This window comes from Athene cunicularia (assembly GCF_003259725.1).
Source record: "Athene cunicularia isolate RWA chromosome 1 unlocalized genomic scaffold, athCun1 chr1_part1, whole genome shotgun sequence".
Lineage (NCBI taxonomy): Eukaryota > Metazoa > Chordata > Aves > Strigiformes > Strigidae > Athene > Athene cunicularia.
In genome coordinates this window covers 101,757,442-101,781,300 of record NW_020799091.1, presented here as the reverse complement: position 1 = coordinate 101,781,300, position 23,859 = coordinate 101,757,442, and the positions used below count along the sequence as shown (strand labels likewise).

Genomic DNA, 23,859 nt, shown 5'->3' with positions numbered 1-23,859 from the left:
GTGTATAAGAGACAGGGGCTGGGAAAACAAAAACAAAACAGGTGGCCTGTTAGGTCAGTCTTAACCCTAGTATATTGTCTAGCTTCAGACAGTTAGTAGTGAAGGTGCTTGTACTGGTAGCATCTGGACACATCCTTGAATTTTTGTACCAGTTTGTGGTGTGTGAGACTGATACACTGTGTTCCACAACTTATGTGCTGTCCAAGGAAGACAGAAGATCTATTTTCTTGTGCACTAGGTAAAGGGAGAGATGTGAGAAGAGATGCAAACCCTGTAAATCAATGTTGATCTAATGTTGTAGTACGTTAGATAGCAGACTGTTACTTCACAGTATTTCTACTTGTAAGTTGATTCTTCTACAGAGACTCATGACTTTGCTCTCCCTGTTTGCATTATGGATAACACAGTAGACTCACAGTTCTTTTGACATATAGTTATTTGACAGTGAATTATTTTGGTGAGCAATAGTGAACTGTTGTCTCTAGAAGCTTTTTTTTTTTTTTTTTAAGATCATAACCAGAATCTTAACCCTTAGTATTTTCCCTTACCCATTTCTATCTGACTTTAAAACAAGCCTGTTTGAGATTATCTTAGATGGCCTAGTTAAAGCACTTACTCTCCTCAGTAAGGTATTTGTTTGCTTTTTCTTCATGTTTGCTTCTTCATCTAATCAACCACTTACTGATTGTTTACATCTATTTAATTTTCTTGATTTTGTATTGCTGCATGTTGCACTTATGGTCTTTGTAGTGTTCATTTTCTCATTTTCCTCAAGCTGAATTTCTTTTAAAGTTAAGAGGAATATTTTTCTGAAAAAAAGACTTGGTTTGTTCTTACTTGTACTACAGGTAAGTATTCCTTGGTTTTCCCTTATAAACTGTGAATGTTTTACCTTTTAAGACAGTCACCTACAGAACCTACCATCACACATTGAGATTTAATATAGATTAGTCAGGAGGGTCGCAAAGTAATACCTTATGGCACAAGATACTGAAGTTATTCTGGCCATGTGATGTCCTGTGAATCCTACTTTCAACTGCCTAACCCTAGTCAAGGTTTTCCAAGTCGTAATAAAATGGAAAATTCTTTTATGTGCAGTTTATGTTTGATAAAAATCTCTGAAGTATGGTTGTTAGTTATTATTATAATGGAAATTATAGGTTACAAAAATTGAAAGAGTTTTTTCTGTTTAGCTGTTATAATGACGAGGAAAATCTTCTATACAATGTCAGAAATTTGGTGAGGCACCTCTTGGACAAAATACCTTCTCAGAAGGTGGTGATACAAAGCATTAGTAGCATTAGTGAATGTGGTCTTTATTGCTGCAGAACAGGTACAGATGGTCCAGCTCCATGATCTAGTATCTTAAATGACAGACATAAAACCAAAACATGAATAGCTGATGAAGCTTAAAATATTAAGAATTTTCTAGTTTCCTTTAACTTGCTGTTGAACACATTGCCTCTTGCAGAGTACTGAAAGAAAATGTTGAATTCCTCTGTGTAGAACCCAGAAATATCTGGGCAACCCTGTAAAGGCTGGAAGAAATGCGTCTTGATTGGGGAAAAGAGGTGGATGCTTTTTCTATTTTTTTTTTTTTTTTTTTTTTTCTTTGATTCAATATATTTCTTACAGACAAAAATACTTGTTCTTTGTGCCCACATGCTGAACATTCTGTTCAAGATATGTGAAATGGATCATCTGAATAGAACAGGAAGCTGTAATACTGAGGGGGGGAAGGAGGGACAGCTTTGTATTCGCCTTACCGAAGTATGTTCTGTATAATAGAATATGTCATTCTAATTTAGGACACTTGCAGATATTTGATGATGCTGTTGTGTCATGCTTCTTCCCTAAGCATGCTAACACCTAGTAATCAGAATACTTTAAAACAATGTTTTTGTTGTATTTGCATTGCTGTCTTTACGTTTTCTGTTTGTTCTTTCTCTACCTAGGGATAGAGCCCAAATTAAACATCCTTGAAATTGTGAAGCCTGTGGAGACTGTAGAGGTAGTAATTGATCCAGATGCTCATCATGCAGAGGCTGAAGCTCACCTTGTTGAGGAAGCTCAAGTGATAACCTTGGATGGAACAAAACATATTACAACAATTTCAGATGAAACCTCTGAACAAGTGACACGATGGGCTGCAGCGCTGGAAGGCTACCGAAAGGAGCAGGAGCGCCTTGGAATACCCTATGGTAATAATACACTCTCTGTGTGTGTGTTTATGTATGTGTTCAGGTAAGAGCTGGGTTCTTCTGTTTGGAGGATTGGTGTATTTTCATAAATTATAAATAATTTTGGTTATATAATTAAAGTGCTCCAATACATCAGAGAAGGCTTCTTATGGTATGGGTAAGTACAGTGCAAATATCTGCATAAGAGAAACCTAAAGAGAAGTAGAATCAAAGCTTGTAATAGTTTTATTAAAATATTAAAATACTAAAATAATGTTTTAATTATTTTAATATTAAAATATTAAGATAAATAGTTTTATTAAAATAGTGCTTTTTGCTCCATGACCTTCTTGTTATTGCAGTTTTTAGAAAGCAGTTTTCTTCTTCCTCCCCTCCTTAATAAGGTGTATGTTAGTGATAAAGCTCTTTTTCATGTGTGTCTGAATATGAACTAGACTCGGTACTTGGTGGGGGTTGCCTCTAAAGATACTGAAACAAATTGTTCACAGATTGTAGGATGCTGAGTGTAGTATTAAATCAGATTTTGCATGGAAAGCCATACTTCAACATACTGGAAAAAGATGATTCAGAACTGAGTATAAGTATTCTTGTTGATCATCATCTCTTTTGAATTAATGTTGTTACTTAGCAGACTGCTCATCTTTGAATGCCTGTTTAGGATTGAACTGAAACTGTGGGTTTTAAACCTACATTACATTCAGAAAATTATCCGAGTTGCTTGTGACTTGCAGATACGTACTGTGAAGGCATATTCAGCACATGAAGCTGTAGTATCTAAGCAGACCTACAAAACTGGTATATATTTGGCAAGTGGGAATTTGGAAGTTCCATTTGGAAGTGGTTGAGTTCCAGTGAAATCACATATCTTTGCAGCTTGCCAGTATTTTGAACGTATTTTTGATAACTAAAGCGGTCACTTTTTCATGCCTTTTTGTTGTCCTCATTGCCAAACACCTCCAAAATAGTTTTCATCATGCTATGTCTATTGATTATCAGAGATTCGATGCAAAATATTAATCTTGAGATGTTATCAGGAGCAGACTGATATTTTTCAGCCTGCTCTCCCATTAATATAAAAAGAAAATTACTTAAAACTAATTGTTGTTGTTGTGTTGAATAACGTTAATAAAGCATCAACCTTATTATTAAAGTTTTAAGAAAATCCTATAACCTGCAGCTGTGACTTTTCAAAACGTTTAATGTCTTTTGTGTCATGGGAGTGTGGATTTTCCAGGAAAATCATACTAGTTCATTATGGCAGAGATCTCTGTATTAAAAATAATAGGGTTCCTTGATATCAGAAAAATGTGCTAAACTGCCTTCCTAGAAAGAATAAAATTTTAAATGTTATCTGAGTTGATGTTGAAGGGACTTGGTTTGAAATAAGACACCACTAAGTTCTATGTTATGATGCAGTCAGGAGTTTCTGAGAATAAAGGATGTTCTTAAGGTTCTTACGCAGTCCCCCAAAAAGTTGACCGTCTGTCCCCCCGTTTATAAATATACATCTTAAAAGATAAAAAGGTGAGTTTCCTTCAGAGTTGTGAGTCTTGTTTCTGTGAAATTATTTATTAAATCTTTTCAAAAAACAGGATATTTTGGTATTAAAAGTCAAGTCCAGTCAGTAAATAATCATCCAGAATGGTAGAGGTTCTGTATCTTCATCCTTACAGGTTTCTCTGTTTTGCTGCAAATGGAAAATCAGCTTTTAGCAGGTCTTTAAAATGTTGTGGCTTTCTCTTTGTTTTATGTTTTGGTGGCTTTTACTAGATATTACAAATTCTTAGCTGTTAAAGGTATTTCCTCTAATAGAATTTTAAAAATTGGTACCATGGCAAAGAAGGAAAACGTTAATTGTTATGAGAAATAAAGCCAGAAGAGGGAGCAGCAGAAAGCTTGGAAACCATGGACTGGTTAGAGAAAATTATGATTCATGTTACTTTGCAGACTGTGTTCTGTCATGAGAGCAAATTAGCAGCTTTTTAATAAAAATTAACTGCTGATAATGTTTTGAAGACCAAAACCCTTTTGGTGTGGCTTTTCCCAAAGGATTACATTCCATAATTTTATGTAGCTTCACTGAAAAATGATGCAGTGTTACTGTTCTTTATTAAGCAAAGTGGAATTTGTGGCTCCTAGGTGAAGTTTATAGATTTAGAAAGCTTTGTTTTCTTTTTAATTCTTAAAATAAAAACTTCTTAAGGAGACATCTGTTTGGGGTATCGTAATTTAAAAATACGTAATCGTTCTGCCCTTGGTTTTTGCCCTTGAGATAGTGAAAGTAAATATCCCTCCTTTAGTTTCCATTTCCAGTTCGTACTTGCTGACATGTTTTATTATATTGCATATATTAAGCTTTGAAGTTTTTATATTGAAGTTTTGAACATGATGCTTAGATTGACCCATCCTCTTTCTAGCTTATTCACACTGTTTGAAACAACAGACTTTTTATGTTAAAATGTCTCAAGTCAACAAAGCATGTATTGCACATATCTTGAGTGGATTGTTTATTACCATTTTTGTGTGTTCCTCCGCTGTGTGAATTGTCTGTACTTCTGTGTGTTTGGCACTGGCATTTAAATAATGTGTGTGTTGTGCTCTGGTGAAGTGTCAAGACAGGCATCCCAACACTTGATGCTGTGGCTTGTTTGATTCAAATACAGGCATGCATTGGGTCCTGCTGTACCAAATGTTCGTTTAATGGTTTATTTAATATGATCTTTCTAAATCTGGTGTATTACACTTACTGTTTTATATTTTTATATATATTGTGCATGTTTATTAGCCCACCCACATGATGGGTTGACCCCAGCTGGCAGGTGAGCCTCTATTCAGTCACTTGCTCTCTTCCCCTCCAGAGGCATGAGGAAAAGAATCAAAAGGGACAAAGCCAGTTTAGAGAAGAAAAAAAAAAATCATGGGTCAATATAAAAACAATTTATTAAGCTGTCCTGGCTCTGTCCCCTCCCAGTTCCTTGTGCATCCCCAGCCTACTCACTGGGGTGGCCGAGTGAGAAACAGAAAAGGCCTTGTTGGAATCTAGTACTCTCTGACCAGTCTCTTTCAGATACTCCGTGCATGGAGGGTGTAATGTTTAATATCAAATTTACTTGAAGATGGTTGATGTTACATGGGATTTCTGATTTAGCAGAGTAATACAAATCATACTAAAAACACAGTACAGAGGTAAGTTACACTTAGAAAAAATACAGCAGTTGCAATACACTGTTCAGTCACAATACCAATGTGACTCCCACAACCAGTCTCTATATAATATGCTCACCATCACAACGTTGGGTGTCCCCAGTTGCCAGGAAGGAATACATGGGTTGAAACCAGCCCAAGCCTGTCTCTCTCTTCGATATTCCTTTGCTAGGCATTTGGTTTGTGTATTCTGTGTTGGGCTAAGCAGCATATTCACTCCCCCCATGCTGGTCTGTCTGACCCAGGGGGAGACATCTACACCACCAGTTGATCCAACTTAGCTGTTGATAGGTCTTTGTCTAAAACCAAGACGACCCTCCACCTCCTTTTTGTTGAGCTAAAGTCAGCTGCTTTGCATTATTCTGAGCTGTGTGAGCACTTCACCCTTGCCCATCTCCTCTTAGCCTTCTTCCATTGTCATGTTCTACCTCTCGGGCTTTAGTCAGTCACCCCCTGACTCTGTGCAAGCACAGCTTCAGCAGTAACTAAAACGTGTGCTACCAACACTGTTTTGGTCACCAACCTAAAACATAGGACCACATGGGCTGCTATAAAGAAAATTAACTCCATCTCAGCCAAACCCAGAATGATGATGATTTTAAATAGTTTAGAAACTGGGATAATGTGAATGTATTTAGAATGTAGTATTTAGTCGTAATCACATGCTGATCAACATATTTGAGGAAAAGCATCCTGGTGTGAGACTACTCTTTTTTTGAAACTACAGACCTATGGAAAAAGAAAAGTAGTTAATTTTCTGTGTTTGAGAAATGTCAGGTGTAGTTCTGATGTAAAAGGTTTTGCTAAAGAAAATCCATCTTTTGCCCTTTCCATCTCCCCACCAAGCAACACCACTGCATGAGCATTTTAAGAGAGGACAACTTTCCATCCAGTCAGATTTGGTCATGGTAACTACACTTCTCGATGCTCTGTATTTTCTTTCATGGAAGTTATTGTATAGTTGAAAACATACTATCGTTGGACTTTAACTGAATAGCAGCACTCACTGGCCTGAAAGGCTGTTTTTTAAAAATAAATAGATAAGAAGAACGCCCCTAAATAAAGTTTCTTAAAAGGCCTTCAGAAACGGTCATACAAAAAAGTGAGCTCTGGGTTACAATCGTTTGAAAGCTGTGGATCAGAAGCCACTTGTATTTAATTTTTGTTATCAGTTACAGTAAAGGCTAGCTCTGTATCCTCAGCGAGGAGCAGCCTTGCAGTATAAAATGGGATGATTTGCAGTTTTGTCTCTCTTTTCCCAGACCCGGTGCAGTGGTCGACAGACCAGGTGCTCCACTGGGTGGTGTGGGTGATGAAGGAGTTCAGCATGACTGACATTGACCTCAATGCCCTCAGTATTTCCGGGCGGGAGCTCTGCAACCTCAGTCAAGAAGACTTCTTCCAGCGTGTCCTGAGAGGAGAAATCCTCTGGAGCCATTTGGAGCTTCTTCGAAAGTGTATGGGAGATTTTACTTTTGCTTATTCCCTGTCCCCACTTCTTTCTTTTCTTTTTTTTTTTAAGATGAAACCAATTGTGAACAGTTGGTTTTCCTCTATTTAATATTGGCAGTAAAAATGAGGGCATCAATACAAGATAACAGGAGGTATTAGTGAGAATGTCTGCCATTATGAAACATGTCTGCATACTGCCCGTCTTTCATCAAACTTGATAACTAATAGGGAGGCATTAATGACTGATGATTCCTCCTTTGTTTTAATAAAGATTTTTAGTTTGTGCATCTCCTGATTTTGACAGTTTTATAATTAAATATCGATTGTGTGTTATTTAATGTAACATCTCCCTCATATAGAAGTGAAGATTATTAAGCCCAGGCAATTAAATCGTTAGATTGTACACAACAAAACCGATAAGTGATGTGTTTTATGTGTGTAATACAATAATGTATATGTACATTTCAGATTTACCATGCTTAGATGTAATTGGGCAGACTAAAAACCTCTTTCCATCTTCATTTACATGATATAGCTAAAGGTGTTAGGGGATGGAGAATGCATGAGATACCTTGAAATTCACCATGTACATCTTTGTTTCTAAAAATTCAGTGACAGATTGACGCGCGGAAACAAATCTACAACTCAGAGAGTTATAAAGCAGGCATGTTTATTCCAGCCAAGGTGCAAGGGCATTTCTCCACAAAGCTTGCACACCGTCTCTGGCAAGTAGCCAAATATTTATTACACCAGAACATACATATTCATTAGGAAGGGCTGGGTTATTACAGTTAGTTCAGGGAATAGGTGTGATTATTAAAATTATTCAAGGGGAGAAGTACATGGTCTTCTTCACAGTGTCCGCTCTCTCCAGGGCATGTGCTGTTAAGCGAAGTCCAGGTGTCTACTTCCTAAATCAGCAAGATCATCCTCTCTAGACAGCATCTCTGAGTCCTTTTGTTCAAGTTTGTTTGCCCAAGTGCCCATTCCGGGCTTTGCTTCTGCTATCTGTGAGTTATCCTTTTACTTCATACCCCCGGGCTACCTGCCACTTTCTTATCATAGCCAAATCCCCAAGCTATCTGGTAAGCTACACTGAATCCACAAAACTAGTCTGGACAAGCAGAATTCTTAGACAACGTTCAGAAATCATCATATGTTGCTATAAGTAAATAATTTGCAAGAAAAGTGGTTATTTCTCTGTATCAGTTCCCCCCTTTTACCTATGCAAATTCTTTTGCTATATCATGCCATTCCGTTTAAGGATTTTGGCAAAGTATGCACCACTCTCCACCTTTTGGCATAGCTGATGTCTTTTCTGGTCTTCAGAATGGTTGCTGGTATACTTGCATATCCACATAAAACACTGTAACATGCAACGTATCAATATTCCTATAATAATTATTAAAACACAGGCTATAAAGAGCTGCTTTAACCATGCTAGGTCTGGTAGCCAAGATGTGAGTTTCTCCCATAGGTTTGTAAATCCTAATGATGTATTGTCCTGAGTTTTTTGGTGTAGTATTTTTTACTGCTGCCATATTTGGGTCATATCTGATTCCATTCTTTTACCTTGGTTGATGTATGAGCAGCAGCTTTGATTTATTATCAAACATACTCCTCCCTCTTTAGTTGTTATTAAATCTAAAACCATATGATTTTGTAAGACTACTAAGTGAGGAAATTTCTACTTGTAGCTCCTGGATGTCATCTACAGTGGAATTTACTATTTTTTCCATTGTAGCCAAAATATTTACTATGGCCTTTTCTAATTCACTGACTCCTAATTGAGGAAAGAGCCATCTTACAAAACTGTGATAAGCTAGCTGTTGGTCTTTTTATAAGAGGGTTTTTTAAATCCCTACGCATCTTCTGCCGAGGGGTCCATATAAGTCCAGGTGGGGGATGTGAGTGGTTATATATTTTGTCCTGGGGAATCACATATCCCAGGGTGCAATCCTCATCCCAATATTTAGGCAGAGATTTCCTTGCCCTTACATCCCCACACAACCACTGGTGACCATCAGGGATACAGTCATAAGAACAGCTGAACCACAGTCCTTTTAGTATAGCTGGTGGACAAGTGCTGTTAAGGGTGTCATGGAGGGTTTCTCTTATCTGACATTGGATTATATTTTTTAAAGGAAGTCTTCAGGGCAGTCTTATTATTTTGTCTGGTGATTATTTGCTTTTCTAATATTTGCAAATCAAATTTAAGTGGATAGCCATTTTTGTTCCCACAAGAGTGATTGGGGACTGATTCCTCAGGAAGCAGTGGGCTCTGTGAGCCCCAACATATGGTTTCCCCTGAGGGTAATTGGCTCTCCTGTTGGCCAGGGCCACAAATAGTGCCCATGTTCCAGATTATGTTATCCCCTGTGGGCAAAGTGGAGTTATTTAAGCTATCATGGGGCCAACTCCATTTGTTATAAGACACTGGAATTCTAAAGAGTGGAGTCTCTAAATTTCCTCTGGGGAGAGCACGTGCATACCCAGCAATCAGAGAGGTTAAAACTTTCTGCAATTGTTTGAGTCATTTTCAGATAAGAGTTTTGATCCCATTCATCTATGGTCCCTACCCATAGTCCAACCATGATGATAATCAGTGTCCATCCTTTTGTTGGATTCGGAGTCTTAGGGGTCCAGTCAATTTCGATTCCCATTGCTGTTTTGGGACTCCTTTGACTTGAGTGGATGTATCCATGATAATTGTTCTTTAATCTTGATTGCTGTATGGGATGTCAACACCACCTGAAATGGACCCTCCCACTTTGGTTCCAGAGGTGAATCTGAAAAAGATCTGATAGATATATCTATATATAGATATAGATAGATAGATAGATAGATAGATAGATAGATAGATAGATAGATAGATAGATAGATAGATAGAGAGAATCACCTGGTTTAATGTTGTGTACAGGGCTGTCCAGACTTCGAGCTCTGGTCCCTAGGACCAATTTCTCTATTTCCCACAGCTGTTTTTGTAGGCTTATTCAATAATCAGTTAATATTTCATTCTCAATCTAAGTTGATGTCCCTGCCTGTATCATATATGGTCTCCCATATACTATTTCAAAAGAACTTAATCCCTCCTCAGTTCTGGGTTTGGTTCTGAGTCTCAAAAGTACTAAAGACAATGACTGGGGCCAAGGCAATCCAACCTCCTGACCTAGTTTTACTATTTGTGATTTAATTAAATGATTCACCTTCCCTACTTGACCACTTGCTTGTGGGCTGTATGGAGTATGTAATTGCCAGTCAGTTCCTATGATCGATGCAAGTAATTGTTTTAACCATTTAAAGTTTGGTAACCATGAAGTAAGCTTGTTCCATATTTCTTCAAAGATTAAAGAAGCATCGTCCTTTCATATCTCCTGCAAAATACTTAATTATTGCAATGTTATTCCTAAATCTACATTTATTTTTCCGGTTTCATCTATATATGTACAACAACTACAATTCACAACTGTGCTCAATACCCCATGTGAGGCCAACATCATGTCTCACTGTTAGCACTTCAGATTGAGAAATTATTTCATTCAATAACACTTACTAGTTCTGCATGGGAATGCATTTGGCCAACCTGAGAAGGTATCTGTTAATACTAATAAGTACTGACACCCCTTTTTCTTAGGAGTTCAGAAAAATCTGTTTGCCAGTGTTGTCCTGGACTATTACCTTTCACTCTAACTCCATTTTGAATCTTACTTGATGTGTTTGGGTTGTGGTTTTTGTTTTGTTTGGGGATTTTTGTGTAAACAGCATAGTCTTTTTTTTTTTTTTTTAATTTAACTGCTTGTATAGAGCATGTGCTCCCCAGTGTTTTCTTATGTTCACCTAAATCTAACTTCTGTTGTATGTTAGAAGGCACTATTATTTGCCCATCTGGAATATAAAACCATCCATCTTTTTCTTTATTACCTTTTAGATCATTAATCAATTTTTGATCCTCCTTTGAATATTTAGTTTTCAAATCTGAGTTTAGGATTGCAAGTTTTACTGTCTGGGACCAAAGCTAATGCTATGGTTGTCATTTCTGCTGCCTGTCTGGCCTTTCAATCTGCCAAATTATTTCCAATTTCCTGTTCAGTGTTACTGTTTTGATGCCCTCAACAGTGCATGATGGGTACTTTTTTGGGGAGTTTTATGGATTCTAGCAGCCTTAAAATTTCCTCCACATGTTTTATTTGTTTTCTTTGTGCTGTGAGTTCTTTCAATACAGGAGCATGTACTACTCCAAAAGCATATTTCAAATCTGTCCATATATGAATCTTTTTCCCTTTTGCCGGTTCTAAAGCTCTGGTCAAGGCAGTTATTTCAGCCTTCTGAGCAGAAGTTGCTACTGGCAATGGTTTAGCTTCTATTACTTCAGAAGTGGTGGTCACAGTGTATCCTGCCTTGCGGTTTTCCCTGTTTTATGAAGCTGCTTCCATCCATGAACCAGATGCCTTCAGCATTCTCAAGTGGTTCTTCTTTTAAGTCAAGTCTACTGGAGAAAATGGCTTCCATGATCTCCAGACAGTCACAGGTTACAGGCTCTGATGTGGTCCCTCTGAGAAAAGAGGCTGGATTCACAGTGTTAGTGATCCACAGTCGGCACCAACCTGTCATCCCAAGGAAAGTTCGGAGTTCTTTTACCATTCTGGGCTCACGTGTGCGACAGGTGGCCTCTTTCCATTCTCAGCTCTGTTGTTCTCCCGGAATTCCGAATCCTAAGTAGGTCACTTGCTGCTGGACCAGTTGAGCTGTCTGTTGAGAGACTCGATATCCACTAAGTCCCAGAAAGTTAAGCAAACTGACAGTCCATTGTAAACAATCTTCCTTCATCCTTGTAGCTATGAAAAGGTCACCTACAGATTGTAGTAAAATTCCTCCTGGTGAGGGCAGGTTCCAGGTTTCAAATTCCCAGGCTAATTGATTCCCAGAGATAGTGGGGCTGTTTTTAAAACCTTGTGGTAACACTGTCCAGGTTAACCAGGGTTACTGGGGTGTGTGCGTGTGTGTGTGTGTGTGTTTCTCCCTGTATCAGGGTTTCCTCATTCAAAAGCAAATAGCTTCTGTCTTTCTTTTGCTAAGGCCAGGCAGGAAAAGGCATCTTTTAGATCCAATACAGTAAATCATATTTGAACTCCTTTTAATTTAGTTAACAAAGTATGAAGATTTGCCACTATAGGATATGTCTTATACAATTTTGTTTATTGCCCTTAAATCCTGAATTAATCTATAACACTTGCCATCAGATTTCTTTACAAGTAAGATACGGGTACTATACCCTGGTTTGCAATTGTGAGAAACGCCCAGTTACCAATTATCAATGGCTCAGACAGGATGCGGTGTGAAGCACTCTTTATTACATTCTTGCAAGACCATGCACCCCAACCAGGTGGACGCGCCTAACAGCCATCGTGCAATGGTTTATATCCCTTTCTCCCGACCGTGAGTTCCCTCCCCTGATTCCTCATTAGCTGAGTACTACAGGGTGTACAGACTTCCCAAACCGCCTACATGTATGTGTTCATACATTGCATGTTCATGGAAGTGAACCTTGGCTTTCTCCAGGGCGGAGAAGTTAATATGCATGAGCTCATCACGCAAGCATACTAAGACAGAAAAAGTTCGAAATTCAGGTTCCCTGAGTCTCTCGGTACCTGCATCTATCTAAAGCCAGTTCTAAGCACTGGTCATCACAGTTGACAAAAGAACTACCTGCCTTCTCACCCCAGGCCAGAAATTTCAATGGTTGTGAATTGCTCTCGTTAATTGCCTTGGTGAATTGCTCTTGCCATTCCCATCAGGCTGAATATGAGAAGACAACGTTCTTTCCCTTACACATTCAATTAACAGTCCGAATTTCAAAAATTTATCAATAATTGGTTTTATCCCTACCTGATCTTTTGCACACAAAGAATCCTCACCGGAGAAGCTCCTGGTTTTAATTTGATTCCTATTAATTTAGCATTCTTAGCCTTACCTGGTATTCCAGAAGCCCACACTCCTGGATATACCTGGTCCAAAATTTCTGTTGGTATTGTGCTCTCCTTTTCGGTCTGTAAAAAAACCACCAAACTTAAAAGTTTGATTAATTGATATTCTTTATTTTAGACTCAGTTTCTTTGGCACTAAAACCAATCTTTGTTCCTACTTGTTCTAACAGGTCTCTCCCTAATAATGGTTTAGGGAATCAAGGCAAATAAAGAAACTTACGTATACCTCTTTGTTTTCCTAATTTATACTTTATAGGCTGCATAAAGAAAGCCTTTTCATTCTGGCCAGTTGCTCTAACCAGTTATAAAATCTTTGTCCATAGGTGTTAAAAGTTGCTTCAAAACATAATAAGAGGCTAACTGTTTTCAAAACCAGTTGTTTCTCTGTTTCTGTCATAGCATCTAGCATTAAGTCTGTATCTTTCTAATCAGGGTCCTAGTTCAGATCTTTTTGTGTCCCCTTGTGGGTCATCCCGGTAGTTTGTCACTACCTCCTTCCAAGCATCTAACTCATTCATACGAAAGGAGACTTTAATTTGGGTTATTCCTCCCGGTCCCATCTGGGGTGCCAAAATTGAGGCACGGAAACAAACTACAACTCAGAGGGAGTTATAAAGCAGGCATGTTTATTCCGGCCAGAGTGCAAGGGGATTTCTCCACAAAGCTTGCACACCGTCTCTGTCAAGTAGCCAGATATTTATTGCACCAGAACATACATATTCATTAGGAAGGGCTGGGTTATTACAATTAGTTCAAGGAATAGGTGTGATTATTAAAGTTATTCAAGGGGAGAAGTACATGGTCTTCTTCACAGTGTCTGCTCTCTCCAGGGCATGTGCTGTTAAGCGAAGTCCAGGTGTCTACTTCCTAAATCAGCAAGATCATCCTCTCTAGACAGCATCTCTGAGTCCTTTTGTTCAAGTTTGTTTGCCTAAGTGCCCATTCAGGGCTTTGTTTATGTTATCTGTGAGTTATCCTTTTACTTCATACCCCCGGGGTTCCTGCCACTTTCTTATCATAGCCAATCCCCAAGCTATCTGGTAAGATACACTGAATCCACAAAATCAGTCTGGACAAGCAGGATTCTTAGACAACGTTCAGAAATCATCATATGTTGCTATAAGTAAATAATTTGCAAGAAAAGTGGTTATTTCTCTGTATCAGATATTAAGTGTCTCTATTCATAAGACCATGAGCTATGCATGTCTCTTGAAAACTGGTGCTAGATTTTCACTTTTTTCCTCTATGAAACATGAGAGGTTTTGATCTTCGGGTAACTTGAAATTTGTGGCTTAAATAAAAACTTGCTTTTTATTTCTTCCTAATTTGCAGATGTGTTGGCTAGCCAAGAACACTCTGGAGAAATAGCAACTGTTACTATTGATCAGCGTAAGTACTTCTGTCAGCAATTAATTCACACAATTAACTGTTTGTAGGCTTAGCACTGTACTTTGGTTCAGTGCTATAATAGTACAACATTTAGAAATTCACTTGAGAGATAGCAGTGTTCCTTGATGAGGGGAAGAGGGCATATTTTAAACTTAAAAGCAAAATGATCCATTTCTTGATATTTTGTTACTGGCTAAAAGGTGGTGTATGATTTCAACTTTGAAAGTTTCTAACTCTCGCTTTGGATGATAAATTTTCAACTGTCATGAAATAAGCTGCCTAGGATACATATTTGAGTTCTTGAGTTCTGTTTTTTTAGGTTATATATTGCATTAATGAATAGATACATTAAAATGTTATGATTTCAAAAGAGTGTTTCCAGAAGCTGAACGGGAGCATGGAAGGCAGGATTTGCTTAGAAACCAGCACTAGGAAAAATACATTGAAATAACTTTCCACTTATTTAAAACTCATTCTTCCAGCTGAAGCAGTGTCATCAATTATTAAAATAAATCAATTTTCAGAAGACTTGTAAGCAGCTTATATGTTAAATAGATAGACCATGCATTGCATCCTCTTATACCATTGCAATAGAAGGGTATTTAATTGCTGTTTGAATAGCAGCTGTGGTGGGTCGTACGGTGACTATAGAGAAAAGTGCATTAGGGCAGACCATATGGGAACAGCATAAAGATGATAACGAAGGCATGAGGGTTTTTTTTTAAATAGAAACATGTAATAGACATGATGATAGTAAACTAAAGCTGATGTTTCATGTGTAATGTGACATCTCTACTACAAGTCTAAAACCACAGTGTCTGCTGTAAGAAGTCTTTGCATTATTCTTAGCATTGTGATTTATACAGTGTGTCTTTTTAGCAAAGGAAAAAAAATAGCTCCTAGATGTTATGATAATACAGGTAATAAATAATATATGCCTATTTCTGTGCCAGCAATTTATAATTGATGTTCTGCAATGTTCTCTGCTTTACAGCTGTGCAGATTATTCCAGCATCTGTACAGCCTGCTACCCCAACCACCATTAAAGTAATAAACAGCAGCGCAAAGGCAGCTAAAGTACAGAGAGCTCCAAGGATCTCTGGGGAAGATAGAAGCTCCCCTGGGAACAGAACGGGTATTGTCTCCATTATTTTTAAATGCAAATGCAGTAAACAGTTACTCATTAATTTGAATTACAGTTTTGTAGAACATGTTTTTGTCACTCTAAACGTGAGGTTTTAGAAATCCATGTGGTATACAGGGGACCATAGCTACAAAATATTTCACAAGCCCAGGCAGACCTGGCAGGTTGGTTAGCTCACAGAGGTACTGTGTTAATGTGGTGCTGCAGCTTTTGAGTCCTGCGGTAAATAAAATTAATAAAATTGTTTCTCTTCCTGTGACTTAACAGTCTGCCCTCTCAAACCACTGCATAGTGTTTATTAATGCTTTTAACTTCTTTCTACTTTTCATTTCCAGAAAGGGGAGAAAATAAACTGTATGTTGTAGAATTCTAGCCTAGCTACTACTTTCTCTACTTGTCCTCTTCCTCTCCACTCCCCACCCTACCTCCCAGTTTCATGACTTTAGAATTTGGCAAGTTTCAGATTTCTTGTTTTGTTAAATGAATGCACCTTCTAGAAAACTGCACAGTAAATCTGCAGTTTATTTTTGCAACTACTGTTATTTGTACATACTCTTTGATTATTAATAATTCATCTTAATTTCTTTATCTTTTTGTTGTTGTTGCTGTCATTTTTTGCTTTGGTTCTCTCCTGTTGTGAATTTTTCTGTTAAATCTTTTCCTCTTCTTCCCCTTGAATTTTTGCTTGGTTAAACTCTCCATAAGAGTCTATTATAATGTCATTTGAGATTCTTAGGCCAAGATGTTACCAGCTGACATCAGTGGGGAATACTCTGTTTCTCTCTTTAGACATGAGGTCTGCTATCTGTATCTCATTGAAAATTTAGGAATTTAACTGCAGATACTCAAGTTAAAAAAGAAATTGTGAGAAACGCTCAGTTGCCAATTATCAATGGCTCAGACAGGATGCCGAGTGAAGCACTCTCTATTCTTGCAAGATCAGGCGCCCCAACCAGGTGGACGCGCCTAACAGCCATGTTTATATGCAGTGGTTTATATCCCTTTCTCCCGACCGCGAGTTCCCTCCCCTGATTCCTCATTGGCTGAGTACTACAGGGTGTACAGACTTTCTGAACCGCCTACCGATACGCCCCTTCATGTATGTGTTCATATGTCGCATGTTCATGGAAATGAACCTTGGCTTTCTCCAGGGCGGAGAAGTTAATATGCATGAGCTCATCTCGCAAGCGTACTAAGACAGGAAAGTTCGAAATTCAGGTTCCCCGTGTCTTTTGGTATCTGCATCCATCTAAAACCATTTCTAAGTACTGGGTCATCACAGTTGAAAAAAAGACACAGGTCTTCTAGCCCCAAGCCAGGGATTTCAGTGGTTGTGAATTGCTGTCGTTAATTGCTCTGGTGAATTGCTCTTGCCATTACCATCAGGGTTATTATGCGAAAACAACATTCTTTTCCTTACAAAATCTTAATAATTGGACATGAAAGATGTTAAATTGATGTAAGCTGAAGTTTGGGTTTTCTTTTATTTCTAATATTTCATGAAAATTGGAGACTAAGCTATTTTTTATTAAAACAGCTTCTGTTGCATATATTTGTGTGCGTGTTTATATGCCTGAAGAGGAATAAGCAGCTCTTGCTAAATCTGTTTTGTTTTACTGGATAGATGTGTGTCTAAATGACTGTGTGTAGTGTTATGTAATTTTTGTACCTTCTAGGGACAGATTTATGAGAAATGTTATTTTTTTCTGTATTCATCAGTTTATTTTTTTAATAGATTAATACTGATGTATTTGCAAGAAAATGTTTTAAAAATAATAATTAGAAGAAATTAAGAGCAAGTTTTCCTTCCATCATATATTATATGTTGGTCTGCTTTAACATGTTAGTTCGAAATTTTTAGCTGTGAGGGGAACGTAAAAAGCACTAATTGAAACGTATCTTGTTATTCCTATTTCAACAGGAAATAATGGCCAGATCCAGTTGTGGCAGTTTTTATTAGAACTTCTCACAGACAAAGATGCTCGGGACTGTATTTCTTGGGTTGGTGATGAAGGAGAGTTTAAATTGAATCAACCTGAACTGGTTGCGCAAAAATGGGGGCAGCGCAAAAACAAACCCACAATGAACTATGAGAAGCTTAGTCGGGCTTTGAGGTAAGACTAACTTTAGGAACTGATCAGGTATGAAGAAATTTGCTTCCACTTGGATACTTTAACTATCATACTGCAAGACTTGCAGCTTTTTTTAGTAAAGGGATAAACAGATCTTCTGAAGCTAACACTTTCAGAAATATTTCTTTGTGATGTATCTTCAGCATTTATGTTTTCAGTAGTATGCCAAACAATATTGATTATTGGTGAAAGATACAGAAATGTGTGAATACTCTGAATTATTGACTTAATTTTATATTTCAGTTTATTTGTTCGTGTTCCTCTTGCTCTTGTTACGGTATTGTCACCAAAAACCGGGATAAAAAAAACTTATCAACACCAGTGTGATGTAGATAAGCAGACACTTCTTTATTGATGGCTGGATGTGTAGGGGAGTGCTCTCACCAACAACACGTGCTGAGCACCAGAATCATACACCTTCTATAGAACTTATTCATTAAGTATCCATACATAAACATACAATCTCCAATAAATCATTAACATATTCTCCTCCTATTTCCGAATCTGCACAGTGAAGGTTAGAAATGTCTAGAAATGGGTCTGGGATGTAATGTGAGTAGGTGGTCCATGAGTCGGTGGTCGCGATCTCCCCCTGCTGGAATTACCTTTTGCTTAAGGACATCGTTTACTTGGCAGGTACCTGCAAGATGTTACGGTTACTGCCCTCAGTTCCCATTAATCCTGGACCTTGACAGCTACTTGCATTCTTCTAGTCCTATACGTGTATTATAAATCAGTTTACAAACCATCTTGTGTTTTGTTACCTAGGTTCTAACCGTTCCTACTAAACAATTATGACCAATCCCGTCAGCCTTGGTACAGGGCTGTACAGGTGATTTTAGAGTAGCAGTCGGTTGCTAGATTCAAAATACAATAAATGTCAAATGATTTTTACTAAAATAGCTCTTAATTCTATACTTATATTAAAATCAAGCACGATTTAATTTCAGTTGATAATAAAATCAGTAACAGTATGAAGTGGATACATTCCTGTAATTACATAATTGGTAATAGTTTTCTGTATGTAGCAATTTTTTCTGTATGTAAAAAAACTTTTTCTAAGTTCAGATGTTCATTGATGTATTCCATTGTTCTTAAAGTAGGGATGTTAAATTGAAAAATACAGTTGACAGGTCGGTTTCAGTAGTTGCTGAAATTCCAACATAATGAACTTTTATCATCTGAAGAAATGGAAACTTTTCAGGCTGTCTTTATTCCATCGTGATTTTGTAGTTTGACATTGGTAAAAGGGACTTCTGTTATTGAATCACTGTAGGTGATGTGCTTGAGGAGGGGCAAGAATGCAAGTACCTGAATTTTAGACTTTTTTTTCCCTGATTATTTTGGCCCCTGGAATAATTTGAAGATTTATCCAAGTTCTCTGAAATCATTAAGACTGAACTTCTTATTTCTTATTCTTATCTGGTTAAATCTATTTCTCTTGACTAGTTTTCAAAAAAGGTATTTACTGCCTAGTCCTTCAAATTATTTGAAGCAATTTTAGGAACTGTTTTTAGATGAATGAAGATGCATATTGGTTGAAGTCTGAGATCTAAGATTGACTTTTTAGCATTTCCACTTTTGGCTTGCTTTTTTTTTTTTTTTATAATGGAGGTAAACTCATCTAGCATTGTTTAAAAAAAACCCATCAACTTATATTTAAAAATACTGCTATGAGAAATGATGCTAAAGTTGCCATATTCTGGCTTTCTTTAGTCTTTTAGGGAGGATTTAAATAACATCAATATGTGTAATGCTGAATTTTCACTTTCACTGGGGGAGATCAAAGTCTAAAAGACCAGGAATGGTGCAGAGTCAGTAAAGAATTACTACTCATTTACATGAACAGGAGGCATCAGAAGAAAATGGCAGGCACAAGATAAACAGCTTAACTATTCCCTTTTGTTTGTCTTGTAACTTCTTTAGGCACAGTATTGTGCATGCCAGAATTATATAAGCTTGAGAGGAAAGTGGATAAATTAATGAAAAAGAAATATTTTTAAGGATATTAGGTATGGAAAGTCACAACTTCTGGAAGTTCCTGAGCCCCAGATCATTGGAAGCAAGGAGAAGAGCATTGATATATACTTACTGTACTTCCATGCTTTTCCTTAGGCATCCTTTTTTGGTCTGTTGGAGTCTATAACCTGTTCTGGATAGATTTTAGTCTGGTCTTGTGTGGCTGTTCTTGCATTATTTATATATTAAATTAGAATGTTACTTTCTTTGTAGGATCACAGAATCCCTTGGGTGGGAAGGGCCTCAGGAAGTCTCTGGTCTAACTTTTTGCCCAAAGCAGGGCCTTTCCAGTAGACCTGCTCCCCAGCCTGTATTGTTGCGATACCGTTCCCATATTTCCAACCGGGTTCTGTGAATCTATATGTTTGTGTACTGAAGGTATATGTGAAAACTTTCTGGAACATAAAAATGATGTAAATGATGCTAATGTGGTTTGGGTTTTGTCAACAAACACCGCAGAAGATCTCGAAGGCAGCTGAAGAACTTTAGAATAATGTTTTTATCACTGGGATATTAAACAGATGTCTGCACAGTAATTTGCATAAATCACTATTAGAGAAGTTTTGCATTTATATTTTATTCACAGAATTACAGAAATCACATTCCTCAAAATGTTGCCATTTTGGCAGCTGCATCAATATTGACATGTTTTCTAACACTTGAATGTCTGAAGGGATATTTAATTCTTCTTGCTACTCCCATGATAAACACTGTTGCTAAGCTAAAGTTTTATTAAATGGTGGTACATTTTGTTTACTAATGTGCTGAAATTACTGTGTCAATTGTTTGTTAATAAAGAAAATGATGTCAGTATTAATGAGAAATGTGCTAGCTCTTCTGTCCAGCTGTAGGAAAACCAAGCAGTATAGAAACGAGGGCAAGGTGAAAAAATAGAGCAGTGCTTTTTCTATATAGTCTAGTCTCTCATCCTGTCTTTGCTTTGGTCCTGTTGCTTAGATCCTGACCCTCAAAAGTCAGAAATTAAAAGGGTTTTTTTCAGAATTTGAGGTGTCTGAAGAAATTTGATTGGATTCTTAGTAATTGATTCCTTTTCCACTAGGGCTGGGAGGCAGAAGTTAGTCTTTTAATTGACTTGATTTTGCTCATGAAGGAGAATCATCTTTGCTTTATAAGCATGTCACTCAGAGGATTGAGTTGTAGACAGTCAAGAAATCTGGGCTCATTTGTACTACATTTGGGTGATGATTTTGAGGGAATGAAATTGTGTGGGGTTTTTTGTTTGTTTCTTTGGTGTTTCTTTTTTTGTTGTTGGTTGGTTTAGATTTTTTTCCAAATTTATCTCACGCTTGTTAGGCTCATCAAGTCCAAGTTATGTCCCAGCCACCTGGGTATTTTAATGAGAAATACGATGTGTTTTATTAATGCCTTCAGTGAGACAAGAACAGCAACAAAACTGTAAAATTCTAACTTCTGTTTTATTGGTATCACCTAAAGTTTTATAATGCCTCTGAAGTATAGTGGGTCATATAGACTTTGTTATCTTTACTGCATTTCTGCCCAGTCTGATAATTTTTTCGTGACACAATGTAAGAAGTATTCATAGTTTTTAGTTATAATATATAATAACATAGTTATTATATGAGAGTCTTGATGAGAAAAAGACTAATATTTTGGCCTCCAAGTGACCTTAAATAAATAACCAATTCATACGGAAGTTGCAGATGCTGAAAATTTATATTGATTTTTTTTTTTTTTTTTTTACAGTTTTTTTTTTTTTTACAGGTATTACTATGATGGAGACATGATCTGCAAAGTGCAAGGCAAGAGGTTTGTGTACAAATTTGTCTGCGACTTGAAAACTCTCATTGGATATAGCGCAGCGGAGTTGAATCGGTTGGTCACAGAATGTGAACAGAAGAAACTAGCCAAGATGCAGCTCCATGGCATTGCACAGCCAGTTACAGCAGTGGCACTAGCTACCGCATCCCTCCAAACAGAGAAAGATAATTAAGCACTAGGACCTGAAAGTGGGAGCCTGAGGACTTTCCTATGTAACCAGAGCAATTGCTGCTCTTACCTTTAGCAGAATTGGAAACTTCTTTTGCTTCTTGACAGTACAACATAGAGCATGATTTTCTGTAAAGAACTGGGACTCGCATAAATTTGGATCTTTTAACAGCATATATTTCAATATAAGTTTAGGGATCACCACAACTTCTACAACTTCGAATCAGGGCCTCTGTGGTATGCAATCTGAAACTGGTGAGAAAGGTTGAACTGGTCAGCGCTCTGTCTCCACAGCTGTACAAAGTAATTTTTGCAGCGCTTTTAACAAAAATGAAGTACCTACTGCAAGCAGGCTGATCAGTTGTCTCAACTCAGTCCTGTCCAGTCTTTTGTTCTCTGCTGAACTACCAAATGGCATTTGATGCTTTCGAAGTTAAACGTGTTCATTATTCTTATTTAATCAAGCAGAGCTGAAAGGCACATTAAACGTGACAAAGCATCAGGTTCTTAAAATAGCTTCTGTGTTTTTTAGCGAAGGAAACTAAGACTAGACCGAACTGAAGATCAGTGCTGAAGAAGGAGATCCAGGTTTAGATCTGGCTTAGGTGAAAAGCCAATTATGAGTATTTCATTGTAATGTGTAGGTAATATGCATATATGAGGGCAAGTACCTGTTTTGAAAGACATTGTTAATGCCAACCATTTAGCAAAAAGTGAAGACAAACTTCTTCCCCCGCTGCCACCCCTGTCAGGTGATTTGAAAACTTGAAAAAATAGGCCTCACCCAAAGAGTAGTTTGTTTTGGTGGGGAGTTCTAATGCGCTATTCTATAAGGTGCTTATGCCTACATGGTAGTCAACCTTAGTAACTGAAGACTTCAGTTAATCACAGTCAGTAGTCCCTTTTTAGAATTAAAATGCAAGTTGAAAATAGTTTTACAGAGAACTGCAGTTTGATTTCCAAATTATTGTACAGTCTGTCATATATTGAAATAGAAAGATGTATTTTTTATTTAAAATTAATTCTTTCTGAACTTCAAGTGATGTTTTTGAAGTTTCACAAAAATCAAATGCACACTCCAGAGGTGGGAGCAATTTGAAGTCTGGATGACAAACAGAAGTACTTGGAATGTATCCTGAATTCTGAGCTACAGAGAATACTTTATGCAAACACATGTGCAGTAAAAAGTTGGCTGCAACATTTGAGCTTCTGTAATGATACCTATTAGATTATTTCTTTTGATGGCTGATAATGGGTGTTATTTTGGGTTTGCTTTTGCCCCTTCATGTTCCTAACAATATAAATATTATGTCACCATGCATATTTTCCAGCTTTTTATGAAAACCCCTTGGTAACACTTGAACTACTAAAATGCAGATTTATAAGGGAAAACCTTTAATTCTATGGAGGATTGAGCTACTCTTAAGTCTTAAATCAAAAGTGCTCGTACAGTGAGGTTCTAAACATAAAATGTGTTTATACTGAGTAGCGAGAGCACTGGGCTGTTGCTCTTGATCTGAAGAGGAAGGGTCATACTTGCAGGCAGAGGGCAAAGAACACAGAAGACTCATGTATATTTTAAAGATGCTTTGAGGACAAAGCTTTTCATTTGTAGGTGAATGTTCATTGGCAGATAGTTTTTGCTTAACTAGAAATGTTGCATGTAGTTCTAGCGTACTTTTTTTTTCACCATCGCTATTGTACTTTTTTTTTTTTTTTTTTTCCAGATTCTTTCAGTAACTCTTGTTTTCATTCTTGAACTCTTAAAGCACTCCATCTACTGAGCGTGCTGGTTTGGTTTTTGGTTTTTTGGGGGTTTTTTTACATCTCAAGCCCTGAGTAAAACATGTAAATGCATCTGTCACAAGAGGTCAACCAACAATCCATTTATTACTGTTACAGTAGTCTGATCCCACCAGCTGACAGGTGTTTCAGGTGACTTACGCAGATAGACGCAGGTTTGCTTACAAAGAATATGATGAAGCTGATAATTCGGTGGCAGCAACTATGCGTGTAACACTGCTCATTACTGAGCAGAAGTCCAATGCAAGTAGCTAGTTTTATTTAGCAGAGTTCATGAGAGGCCTTTTTAGTTAAAACACAGTATAAAAAGAAGAGAAGCTTAAAATATCAGCTTTCTAGATCAAACTGGACTGTGGGAGGATAAACTAACTGCAAAATTGAAATGTTCTATCAGTACTTTATCCCCCTGCATGTTCTTGTTACATTATAGGCCTCCTAGGGGAAGTTTCTGATATCACACTTTCTTTGTAAATACATCTTACTATTATTTTGCAGATTTTCAGTAGGTATGATAGTCCTTCCGGTTCTTTGTTGTGGGATCATCTGCTTTTCCACCATGTCCT

General features: G+C 37.4%; 1 protein-coding gene and 1 long non-coding RNA gene across 4 annotated transcripts in view; one reads left to right on the top strand and one right to left on the bottom strand.

Moving 5' to 3' along the window:
• LOC113480818 overlaps nucleotides 1-12,301 on the bottom strand; it is a 21,114-nt gene extending 8,813 nt beyond the window's left edge. The window contains exons 1-2 of the long non-coding RNA XR_003398540.1: nucleotides 12,130-12,301; nucleotides 7,562-7,565 (exon numbers count right to left, since the gene is read on the bottom strand). This is a non-coding gene — a long non-coding RNA (uncharacterized LOC113480818). The remainder of the gene's footprint in view (nucleotides 1-7,561; nucleotides 7,566-12,129) is intronic.
• The window catches only part of GABPA (GA binding protein transcription factor subunit alpha), a 32,277-nt gene extending 8,813 nt beyond the window's left edge, over nucleotides 1-23,464 (top strand). For all 3 annotated transcript variants that reach the window (XM_026849961.1, XM_026849956.1, XM_026849971.1), the window contains exons 5-10: nucleotides 1,956-2,201; nucleotides 6,668-6,862; nucleotides 14,174-14,230; nucleotides 15,225-15,365; nucleotides 17,296-17,488; nucleotides 21,269-23,464. In XM_026849961.1, coding sequence (XP_026705762.1) covers nucleotides 1,956-2,201; nucleotides 6,668-6,862; nucleotides 14,174-14,230; nucleotides 15,225-15,365; nucleotides 17,296-17,488; nucleotides 21,269-21,497 — 1,061 coding nt within the window. In that variant the 3' untranslated portion in view covers nucleotides 21,498-23,464. The remainder of the gene's footprint in view (nucleotides 1-1,955; nucleotides 2,202-6,667; nucleotides 6,863-14,173; nucleotides 14,231-15,224; nucleotides 15,366-17,295; nucleotides 17,489-21,268) is intronic.
• The last annotated feature ends 395 nt before the right edge of the window (nucleotides 23,465-23,859 follow it).